Genomic DNA, 12,517 nt, shown 5'->3' with positions numbered 1-12,517 from the left:
TAGATTCTTTTATTTTCTTTTTCTCACTTGGTTTCTTGAAGAAGCTTTTGTTTATGGAATGCAACGAGGTGGTTTCTACCTGCTTCGTTTATTTTTGCTAAGCTTGGAAGCCCGGTGAGATCTTTCTTATTTTTCTCTTTATTTTTCTTGGTTGCATAGAATAGGATTCTTATGTGTTTAACTTTCTTTCTAGTCCTTTTCATACTATTTCTCCTATATTTCCTTTTCTATGTCTCCCTTTCTTTTATTTTCTTTTTTCTTTTACTTTCCTTTATTTTTCTTTTTATTCTTGATGTGATTTTGAGGCATTATTTTTCATTTTTCTTATGAAATGAACCTTGTACATTGGATTCGTCTTTTGCATGATTTTCTTCCTAGGTTGTAAAGGTGTGCACGGTTTGAGACTATGTTTGGTTGACTCTAGGATAGTGTATGCTAGGGTAGTTGGTTTGAACTAGGAGGATCATTAAGCCGGATTCTACTTGTTTGTGGCATGTTGGTAGTTGCTCCCTATAATCAATTTGACACCACTAGTGAGTTATTGCCACAACCTTGTAAGGTTACTTGTTTTTCTAGCCTTCAACATTTCTTGTATGAGCGGCGTGGATCCTTGACTATGCAAACCTAATCTAATAAAGCTTGATGTATGATTCTCAAACCCGAGACCGAACTATCTAGGGAGGAAAAAGGCACCTTTTTCGGGGTGGTATTCTTCATTTTTAGGATAGCTTTATTCATTTTTGATATTTTTGGGTTTACATTTGCCTTCTTGCAATCATTTGAGCCTTATCCCTTCTTTTCAAGCCACATCTTTAGTTATTTGACCTTTTGTTTCATTTTCTTTCTTTTCTTGGTTTTTGTGAAGCAAAATGATCATTTGTGATGGAGTTTGTGGTGGATGAATTGGAGTTTTGGTTTTTATGAATGCAAGTTTGTGATATCATTTTCTTTGTGAATAATGGCAAATATTTGAGAAAAAGCCGTCCAACTTCAAAATGGCATGGACAAATAAGTTGCTTATAGAAAAAGCCGTCCGAATTAAGTAAAAGAGGCAAGGACAAAGCATTATAAAAAAAAAAAAAAAAATTGAAAAAGTGAAAAATTCAAAAATATTTCGATGTATTCTTTTCTCCTTCCAAGCATTGAGGACAATGCTTCATTTTAGCTTGGGGGAGGAGCGTGTACGCTTTTTGTATATATTTCTTTGTGAGTATAACTTCAAGTAAGCTTGGGGGTGTTGTTTTTGTTTGGTGATAACTTAGTCTTGGTGTAAAGATATGCGCAATCTTTGCTTCACTATTAGGAAAACCACCAAATTTTAAATTTTAGCCTACCTTCACCCTTATTGCCTTACGTTACAACCTTGGGGAAAGACCTTTCGCCTTAGATAGTTGAGTCACTATTCGGGGGAGGGCATCATGGGTCATTGCCTAAGGAAAGGGGATGCATAGTCAAGATTGTCGAGTAGCCTAAAAATAATTCTTTTCCGGTTCCTTCGAGGAATCATTTGGACACTCACTAAGGGGAGATTTGAGACTAGTGGGGAGAACGTGGTAAGATTGTTTGGGATGAAAGTGGATTGTGATAACTAATTCCTATGCCTAGCATACCCTATGTTTCAATCAACCTTGGATATCTTGAAACGTGCATACCTTAACTACTTAAGAAAGATTGACATTCATTTGCATTATAGTCTTTATGTTAGTTCATTTCGCAAAGGTTTGTTTTCATTTTACTTTCCTTTCTTTTTATGGTTTGCCTCATTGATGTTTGGTGGAGAGTTATGGGTCAAACTCTTAGGATACCCTTACGAGACCTCACTCGTCCTCATAGGCGACTTTGGGGTTTAAAGGGCTTGTTGTAGCTAAAAGCAACCGTGATTCCTACGACAGTGAGTTTAGTGTATATTCTTATCTTGAGTCTTTCTTTTTCATTTTCAATAAAATTTTCATCCTTTATCTTTCTTGCTTTGTTTTGCTCGAGGACGAGCAAAAGTTTAGCTTGGGGAAATTTGATGAGTGACATTTATGGCACTCATTTGGTCCCTTTTTGGATGAATTTTATTTCATTTTATTACTCTTTTCTTAAGTTTTCCTAGTTTTATTCTAGTTTTCTTCATTTTATGCCTTTTGTAGTTAGTTTCTCTATTTTATGCATTTTCTAGTCTACTAGCTATTTTTCCCTTTTACTTGCTTTTTATCCTTTGATTGTAGGTTGTGATTGATTTTCCAAGGATTCCTGAGCTTCCTCTCCATACTTTTCCATTGATTTTCATGCCTAAAGCTTGTGCAAGAAGTCTCAAGTCAAAGGGAGGTCCAAGGAGCATGCTTCAAGGTCTTGTATATGCCTTCCTCATGGCTTATACCCTTCAAGAAATTCAAGAAAGTTCCTGCCTACTTTGTCCTCCATCACCATCATCTAGGATGTGTGCACCGCATGAGCTAGGACAAAGAAGAAGAGAAGGAAACAGCAGAGATGTGCGGGCGCACTCGAGGAGTGTGCGGCCGCACATCTGTCGAGTACGGCCGCACACCAGGTGCGTGCGGGCGCACCTGTCTGGGTGTTCTCCCGTGCGCACCATTCTCTCTCCTCCGAGCGCCCGCACCGGCGTGGGTCTATTTTTGGACGACTTTCCCAACTTCCTCTTTGTATTTGATAGTTATTTCTTTCCTTTTATAGGGGGAGATTAGATCTTCATTAAATAAGAATTAGATTAGATTAGATTCTAGAGAGAGAAAAACACTAGTTCTTAGCATTTTTAGAGAGAGAAAGTGTGGGTTTGATGGTTGATGATTGAAGACTGCTACATTTGATTTGATTTCTATCAAGTTTGTAAGGATTCTTTACTCTTTAATGCAATTTAATGTTTGATTTCATTAGTATTGTTGTTTGATTTGGTTAATTGATAGTTTGATTGATTTTGATTGAATTTGTTGGTTTCAATTTGATTTCAATTGATGAATTTGGGAATGATGATTAGTTTAGCTTTGATTTTGATGTTCTTCATGGATTGTGAGTAGTTTATTTTCTAGGGTACTGGCGAAGCATGTGTTGATGATGAATTGAGATTAATTTGGAGGAAATTGATTGAGTTGATAATGTGATTAAATTGGTTGATTGATTTTGTGCATATGTGTGCTTGATTAGGCTTGATCACCCTTGTTATTCAGACTAGATTGTATTGTGAGTTCACATTGATACGGACCATTGATTTGTGGCTTACATTTACTCGATTGAGATATCTTGTGATGTTTCCTAGCTAGTGTTTGATGTAGTTGACGGTAATTAGACCTCTAGGAGAATAGCTTGATGAACTCTCTTGGTTGCAATTTCGGTTTTCCCTCACATTACTTGACTTGATTGGTTAATTCCCCAAGTTGATTGAACTTCATCGTTGATGCATGTGGATCCATTCCCCTAGTGCTTTAGCATTCAATTAGTACTAGCCTTTTGCATTGCCTAGCTTAGCTCTAGTTTCTACCATAAACCCCTACTAGATTTCGGAATAGCTTAACTTAGGCATCGTGCATTCGACCTCCATTCCTTTGGGTTCGACCTTGACTCCACTACACTTCATAGGGGTTAGTTGAGTTACAAATTTTGTTTGATTGGGTGGGGTGGTAGCCAAACGACCTACCGTTCTCCTTCCCATCAAACCCCCTCTCTCACGCACGCCTCTCTCACTCTCCCCTCTCACCCACGGCCGGCCACCCCTAGTGGCCCACGTGGTGTTGCGCGGTGGTTCTTGGCTAGTTGATCGTTCGTTCATCTCCGTAGAAGGTCGATAGAAGGGTTCTTTTGCGAATAACTAGCATTAGTGGAGGTCTTAATCTGTGCCCATGGACCAAGTAGAGGAATCACGTTTGAAGTTCTTTATCTCCCCATTGTTCTTGCTCGATCACCGTGGAATCACGCTTCAAAGGTATAATTTTTACTTCTTTATGTGTTATGCATGAGATCCTTGGTTTGGTGCTATGTGAATATGATTCATGTTATTTCCGCATTTAGTACCTATAATCTCCTTCAGTTACCTCAACAACAGCTGTACTAGACAGTAGTTGGAGCTAAAGCACTCTACACATCCCACTCAAACTGAGTCCCTTCATCATTTGGAAATCACACAAACAGACAGCATTTAATGAGGGACTCAATCACACAACACTGAATGAGGGACTCAATCTCACATCCAGAGGCATAGACTAGCAAGAACTCTCAAACACATCCAATTGGGGACTCATTGGGCACCAGCACATGCCTCATCATACATCAACTCACATTTCCTACCCCAACAAGGGACTCAATCAATTATAGAGGCAGAAATGAACATACAACATGGTACAAGCTTGAATACAGAACCAGGACAAAAGCAGTGGGTACACAGGCATAGGCAAGTCAAAGAAGCAGCATATGCAGTAACACACACACGTCATGAACAAACAATAACCAGCATAAATAACCAACAGGGTAATAAAACCCTTCTCACAATCAACCAACAACACCAACATAACAACTTAACACAACAGTATCAAACCAAATAACAGAGCACAGGGTAAGCAAACCCATTTCAAATTCAACCAGCATAATCAACAAAACAAAACAATAAATTAGGGTTAAGAAATAGTTACGCTGATCAGTTGTTGGGGGGGAAGTCATTAGGGTACTTTTCCCTAAGGTAAGCCAAATAACCAGGGTCCCAGTCACTATAGTCAGGAGTAAAAACAGATCTGACTCTTTTCCGGCCACTTAAACTGCTAGAAGAGGCTGGGGCCTTAAGGGAGTCAGGCAACACCTTCCCCCCAGGAACGAAGAGGAAGGATTGACCACCATCGCAGCAGGGGGTTGCGGAACTTCAGCCTCGACAAGATTAGAGTCACCAGAAGACTCCTCAACAACAGCAACAGCATTTGAAGGGCCTTCACCACCCTCCAAAGCAACAACGAGACCCGTTTCTGCATCGTCACCCTCTTTTCCGGCCAGATCTGAACCATTTTCGCCGTCTGTGCTATCAGTCTTCTCCTCTGCCTCATCGCTGGATGTGTGTTCAACCAATTTGGCTCCGATCTTTCCTCCACGGTAACGGCGGAAGAAAGTAGTACAACGGCAAACTGGCTTCAGAATATCAGTGCCTCGTTGCAGCTTGTAAAGCGTAGAACCCTCAAATCTACGCTCTGGGGTGGTGATTTGAGGGGGGTCATTGTTTTCTGGGTTCATTCTTGCAAAGAGTGAAGAAAAATTTTAGATCTAGGGTTTCGAAGAAGAGACAGAGGAGAGATAGCAGGAGAGAGAGTGACGAAAATGAAAGAGGGTGGGTGGGATTTGATAAATTTTCTGGAGAATTCTCAAGAAATGATGAATAAAGGCACCAAAACCAAGACATCTTCAATGAAGAACAATGAATGCAGGTAGTTGGAAGATGAAAGGGTTTGGAAGAGAGAGGGTATAAGGGGGTTAAATTTTGGTGGGAATCATTAGAGTGCGTTAAGTTTAATTGTGTATGATTAAGTTATGTTAAACAGATTTAAAACAAAAAAGTAAGGGTACATATGTCTTTTTACACATAAAATTTTACTAAAAATAGAAACTAAAAAATTTGTTGCACATAATAGGTAGCACCCAATATGACAAATGTTGCAGATAATTGAAACCGGAGGGAGTATATACTTTTTTAGGTAAATGTGGTGCATTATATTGTGAAAACTTGGAATGTCAAATACGAAGTATAATCTTCTCATTTTAATTGATTAAGGTATGTTCATTTCAGCTTAATTTTAGTTCAGTTTATTTCAGCTCCAATCATTTCAGTTCAGTTCAGTTCCTAATTTCCTTCTCTCATAAAATATTCATTTCAGCTTAGTTTAGTTTAGTTTAGTTTAGTTCAGTTCAATTCAACTCCAATTAGTTCAATTCAGCTCCTATTAGTTCAGTTCAGCCTAGTCAAGTAAATGTGAACAGACACTAAATAACGCCTTTGAGCTGATTTGACGCATGAGCGGTTCATCATAAGTTATTATATATGCTACAAAAAATATGGCCCTATTCGACAAAGCTAGTGGTGGTGGGTGGCTTTTAGCGGTCGAGTAACGGATAACTATTGAGATAGTGATTAGCTGTCATTTTGTCAATTAGTGATGGTAGAGGTAAGTTGTCAAAGTAAAAGTTGATAATATGAGTGTTTTGGCAAAAGTAGCAGTTGTATTACTAAAATATATTAATATCAATAATTACAAAAAGAGTAACCAAAAATACACTACCAACTACTCTTAAACCCTATTATTATTTTTAACGTTTGAGAAAAGCTACCTAAACGCTTCATCTACCGCTGATCGCTACTCACACCGCTATATTGCCAAACACTTTTGTTTTTTTCCTAGTGTTTTGACTAGTCAAAACGCTAATCGATACCTCAAACGCTATTACCAAACAACATCGGGAATATTATGTTTTAAAGGATATATACGAGTATATACTTTGGACAAACTTATAAATAAATCGGATTATTATACATCTGTTATAAAGTTACACCTAAAATGAGCAAAAGTTACCCTATTTTGGGTAAAAGTTATGAATATTTCTGTTTTATTCCTAAAAGTTACCCAAAAAATTGTAAAAGTGACCGTAAATTTGATAAAAAGTGACCCTCGATGTTCAGTAAATTCTTGTACACGGAATACAAAAGTTATTCTATACTTTGATAGTTTAAAAAATAAAAAATAAATTGCACTTTACATCATTAATTTTTTTTTTAAAAAAAAAAAAATTACTGCATAAATTAGCGAAAAAAAAGTACGGAAAAGAATAAAAGTACAAATTCAAAAAATATCCAATTATGAATATAATAATAGGATAAATTCAATGAACCAAGTAACAGCTTTCCTCCTTTGACACAACTTCCTCCTTTGTTCTTCTCCCTCCTTAAATAATGGCGTAATTCTTCTATTCGCCTTCTTTTTGGAGTTATACTGGCGTCTAAGACAAGGTTTCTGATTTTTTCACCCTAAATCAAATTTCTTCCTTCCTTCCATCAACTTTATTTACGATTTCCAAGGTACCCAATTTAATTTCTTCTTCTTTTTCTCAATTTTCCTGTTGAATTTCTTAATTTTTCTAAGTTTTTTGATTAAATAGTGTCTGGGGTTTTGTTTATCTTTCTTGATTATATTAATGATTGTTAAGGTGCTGATTTCTGTTCTTGATTTTGTTGTGATTGTATTCTGATAATGGAAAGTTCTAATTTTGGAATTACAGTTGAATTTGTAGTAATCATGGATGTTTAGTTGGTTTTAAGCGAATTCCTGATTTAGTTGAGATAGATTAATATTATTGCTGTTTATGTTGATTGATGTGAATTTGATTGTCATTAGCTTAGTAAATTGCCGGCTGATTATGGGTTTTAATTGTTTTTAATTGCAGTATTCAAAATTGTGGGAATTAATCTGTAAAAGGGTACTTGATTTTGCAAAATAAAAATTAGGGGGGAAATAAGGAGGAGGCAAGATTATCTTATTGATTTATGTCTCTGACATTTCCCAACCTATCTTGGTGGTTGTGGAGTGGTAAGAAAAAAGATGCTAAATTGAAGAAAGGGTCTTCTCTGGATTCGTCGACCGAATTGAATGTGGATGTGCTGAAGTTCCCTGGTATTAGTGGGACTGGGGGTAATTTAGGTTCTAACTCTAGGAGGGGTAGGCGAAAAGGGCAGGCTCAAGAGGGTGGGAAGGTTGATAAGGAGCATGATGTTGTCCTTGTGCCTTCAGATGGAGGTGGTACGTCTGATAATGAATCGGATGCTTCAGATTGGTCGATAGGATGGTCGGAGCCACATGCCTCGGGGTTCTTGAGTGAGGATGAAATTGATGGGGGATTTGGTGTTCTTGTCCGGTGCTATGGGCGTGGCTCTGTAGGGAATCAAGACCGTAGAAAGAACAGTGTGGTTAATAATGCCAATGTACCAGAGCTTTACTCTGCTGGTAAGTCCCTGATTTGGTTTCAGAAGCTGCTTTTTGTTTTTTTTGGAAGTGGATAATATTACTCCTTAGATTTCAATTGTGTTGCTTGTTTATCTTTTTAAATCATCAACAGTGTTAATTCGTTTATGCAATCTTGTTCTTTATAAGCTTGAACTGTTGCTGAACTTAAAGCTAGAATATCTCTTTTGACAAAATGATTGTCCTTGATTATTGTACTCATAATATATCCTGATTGTGTTATAAGTAGTATTTTTCTTGTTGCCTGCTAAGAACTCTTGTGAGATTCTCTAAGTTCTGTAGTCACTATTTGAAACGGAAGTTTGACAAAAAATGGTTGTTATTATCTAAAATATCAACCCTTTAGAAATTGAGGATACCTTTGATTTTCAGGTATTGAACGGTTCATGTTGGTCTTATTTGTACTTTGATATATAAGGGGATCGGAATTGCAATGCTGTTTTTATCCCTCCTCTCCCTAGACTTTGGTTTTCAAGAATGAAGGGCTTACATAGTTGCCCAAAAAGCTTGGAGCATGGTTAGTCATCTGCCCTCTTCTAGGCTCGTAGCTGTTTTCTCCTGTTAGCCTGCATTGTATGCCTTAATCTTTGGCACAAAACTACTTGACTACCCTTTGTGATATGCTAATGCTATTCTACAATAGTATTGAGCATTGTTACCAATTTACCATACTGACTTTCTTTTGTCAACAAGCTTGTGGTTTAATGACTTTAGACTTTAGAGCATAGTAATCAAATAGATTTTACCCTCTTGCTCTTCTGTACAATCTAGTTTGTACAATTACTGTTAGGATTCTATTGTGGTATTAAGCTGTTAATGTTGATAACAAGTTGGTAGCCTAAGTGCCTAACACTTTTTAAAATACAAGTAGAGTGTGTTCTTTTTCAAGAAATACATATTAAATATTTCTTTTTCAAGGAATTTTACCTAAGTTCCTACAAGTTAGGTGAAGTTTCGACAAGCTCACTACTACAATTAGCCTTAGTAAGTTTGTAATTAGGTGAAGTGGTGAACAGAACTCACCTATAACCCTGTCATGAGCCAACAAATTATCAATAAGTGGTTGGTGTAGGCATTGTTCACCCTGAGAATGTCTGAGATTTTTGAGTTTGTTTTTGGTTTCCAGCTCCAGAGGAAGAGTGGCAGATTTATATGGGTGGGATTGGAATTCTGGGCATCAGTTAGATATATGATAGTGGTTGATGTGGATGAAAATAGTTGGTTTGGAGGAAAATGGTCTATAGAACAGAGGGTAGTAATGGATGACTAAGAGTGAATGACAATTTATTGGGCTTAATACAACACCACTTAATACTGCTCTTAGAAGTTACTAGGTTTAGTTCAGAAAGTAATGCAATTATTCTGAAGTCTGAACATTCTAATAGAGACATCTTAATTGGTTTGATGTTACTTCAGTTTATAGTGCATCTGCCTGTAGAAAATGAGGCGATTTAATGCGAGCATGTATATTGTTCATTTGATTTGTTGAACTTAGATGTTGGGATTGATCAGCGATTCAGCGGCAGTCTTAGATTTGTAGCAAAGCCCTAAACCGCTTGGTTTGAAACTCAGAAAATAGTACACATTATGGTGTTCGTTGATAGAGAAATTTCGATTGATTGCTGAAAGAAAAACCATGTGGTTTAGAACTATATCTTACGTTTATCCATGATAGATGTTTTGTGCTGTGCTCCTTTGCTTATGTACATATGATGTTTATTAATTATTAGTCATCTTTCTGTTGCATGGGAGATATTCCTATAGGCAGTGGAAGCTTGAACTTTTAGTATCTAGAAAATTGGTAAAACTTAGGACATTGTGTCAAAAATTAACTTGTTTTACACTTTAGTTTTTTTAGCTAGTACCTTGATTGATTTTTTTTTTTTTTTTTTTAAATAATTTTGTTTGTCAATTAGAATCTTAAAAATTATCTCTTTAAAACGCAACACCTTGTGGCTTGTATTGTCTTCTCTGGTGGACTTTTTAACTTTCTGGTCTCTTTTTCCTTCTTTGTGTGCTCGAGTAACACACTCTTTATGTATAAAGCTATACTCTTTCCTCCTCTAATTCTTGCTCCGGCCATGGAAGACCTCCTGCTTCTACCCTCCTCAGCCCCCTCCCCCCCCCCCCCCCCCCTCTCTCTTTCCCCTTCTATCATCCCCCCTACTCTCTTTCCCCTTCTATTATTCTTCTTATCATAATGCATGTCGGCTTTGAGAGAAAAATTTGAGGAAGGAAGAAGAGAATTTGCTGTATGAAAGGTAAAACAGAAGTGAATCAAATTGCGTGTGAGGGAAAATACACAAAAGGAGAATGCCATCCATGTGTGAAAATAGGAGGTAAAAAAAGACCTTGCCTTATTTTTCTCATGGAATCCGGCAATAAGCTACTGTTTTTTTTCCTCTAAAAAAGTCCATTATTAAGGTTCTCAGTGATTTTCCATGATCATATATGATTGTCCTATTGGATAAATTGATGCACATCTTGTAGATTTCAGTTGGTGAGAGGAATATATGCAATGGCTCAAGGTTCATTGAGGCCATGGGTATCCTTCTAGCGTGCCTCATTTAAGTGTGTTGCAGTAAAGATTTTTGTGAAAAATGAAAAATTTGTGCCTTGGCCTGCATCTCTTTGAAATTGCCTTGCCTAGGACCAAAAAAAAAAGGACTTGAAGATTCAACTCTGTTGTCAAGTCAATCGCTTTTTTGAGGCATGTACAGGCTACAGCCATCTGCTGATCTGCTTTTGCCTTTTCAAACCTTTCCTGTGCTCGTAGCTGCTATCTTTGGGTAGTAGAGCTCTTTGTCTGTTTATTCGCTAGCAAGTGACCAATTTATCTAAGTAAATTACAGACTAATTAAGGTGGGAAGTTTCAGACTTTCAGTTAGTTCCACTCTCCTGATTTGATTCAAGTCCACTAGAGGTGCAGCGTGTAGTCCGTGTACAATAAAATTTAGCCATATAGGATGAACTCAAGTTTAGTTCACTGGCACAGAATATTTGAGGGGAGCAGTGACCACTATCACCCTGCACCTCAGCACCTAGACATGTTTATATCCACAGTGTAAGGGACTGCGGAGATTTTTTATTTTTTTAACTCAAACAGAATGTTGGAGGAACTAGTCAAAAACATGTTTTTAAAGAACTTGAATGTTGCATTTGATCATCAAGCAAGTGTGTGTTTTATTTTATTTTATTTTTTATTAAGAAAAAATGAGGGGGGGGGGGGGGGGGGGGGGGGGTTGGATTTCAAGTCAAATTGTTATTGTGTAGGATGTAGGTGTATTATTATTATGATAATGTAATACTAATTGTTCTTGCTGAAATACTAGGCAAGTAGCAATTAAATATTTATTGCCAGTGTTACATTCTTTGCAACTTTTCTACGGAATACTATTATAGTATTTTAGGGTATTCTGCAGATAGGTTGTCATCCTATCTATGCAGATGTTGTGTGCGTCTTTGCTTTTGTAGGTTCATATCAAGGTGATTATGTGTGTGCATGTTCAAAATGGATACACTGCAAATTTTGAGATATCCATAACCAATTTAGGATGTAACGAATTTTTTCTGATCTTGTTCTGTATTTTTTCTTCGTTGTTCGCAGATGGCGAAAAGTACATGGAACGGTGGCTTTCTTCTTTACAACATAACTGAACTAGCCAGATTGCTTCCTGCCATGCTCTTTCTGCTGCTGTTTAGTTTGTGAATTACATGAACGTTAAACGGGGTTTTTATCAGTTGATGTATTTCAACTTCTTTGATACTGTTCTAACTATGATGGGATTGACAGTAAGTTGAAATGCAACGGCTTATACATCAAACCGTTTACTCGTATTTTTTTTTAATCATGTAGATTTGTTAATAAGATCTTGAATGTTTTTTTAAAAGAAAAAAAAAAACACACATAAATAATAGGGGAAAAAAAAAAACAAAAAACAAGAGGAAGTTTGGCTTATTAAAAAAATGCCTTGAATTACTGCTAGTGTGAATTCTTTGTAAATTCTTTGTTTGGACCGCCTTTGTAAATACATTTGGATATTGTGGTTAACTTGATTCATCAGTTGTAAATACTTTTCATTCATAAATAATACTACGTATCAAAAACTCTGTTTTGTTGTTTTATTTTATTATTAGTATGTGCTAAGTTATCTTCCTACATGAGCATTTGACAGTGATGTAAATTATTTTTGTTTAGAAATCTGAGATTCGGGGATTACGTGCAGAGTTTGTTGATAAGTTTGTGGAATTGTGGTTGCTTGTAATTTGTAAATGCAAAGGCTAGGTTTCCAAGCAAATTATCTTCTTAGCTTTACCATTTACTCATTCCTCTTTTATTTATTTATTTATTTATATTTATATTTATTTATTTTTCCTTTCTTGTAGATATATACAGCACATGATTAGTTTGAGGCCCTTCACATTTTTTTTATACGAGTATAATTTTTTTAAGGGTGGCACTTGGTATCACTTTAATAAGGGTCATAAAATTTTACATAATGTCAGTTGCACGTATGGAGCTCAAGTCTACA

General features: G+C 36.6%; 1 protein-coding gene across 1 annotated transcript; it reads left to right on the top strand.

Annotated features, from left to right (window-relative positions):
- The first annotated feature begins 6,874 nt into the window (after positions 1 to 6,874).
- On the top strand, positions 6,875 to 12,110 carry LOC145602137 (uncharacterized). The gene is made up of 3 exons (XM_081658304.1): positions 6,875 to 7,045; positions 7,411 to 7,967; positions 11,593 to 12,110. Exons 2-3 carry the CDS (start codon positions 7,511 to 7,513, stop codon positions 11,640 to 11,642), a joined length of 507 nt encoding a protein of 168 aa, XP_081514430.1. The 5' UTR covers positions 6,875 to 7,045; positions 7,411 to 7,510; the 3' UTR covers positions 11,643 to 12,110.
- Positions 12,111 to 12,517: the final 407 nt, after the last annotated feature.

This window comes from Chenopodium album, chromosome 21 (assembly GCF_948465745.1).
Source record: "Chenopodium album chromosome 21, dcCheAlbu1.1, whole genome shotgun sequence".
Lineage (NCBI taxonomy): Eukaryota > Viridiplantae > Streptophyta > Magnoliopsida > Caryophyllales > Amaranthaceae > Chenopodium > Chenopodium album.
This window is presented reverse-complemented; position numbering and strand designations above follow the sequence as displayed.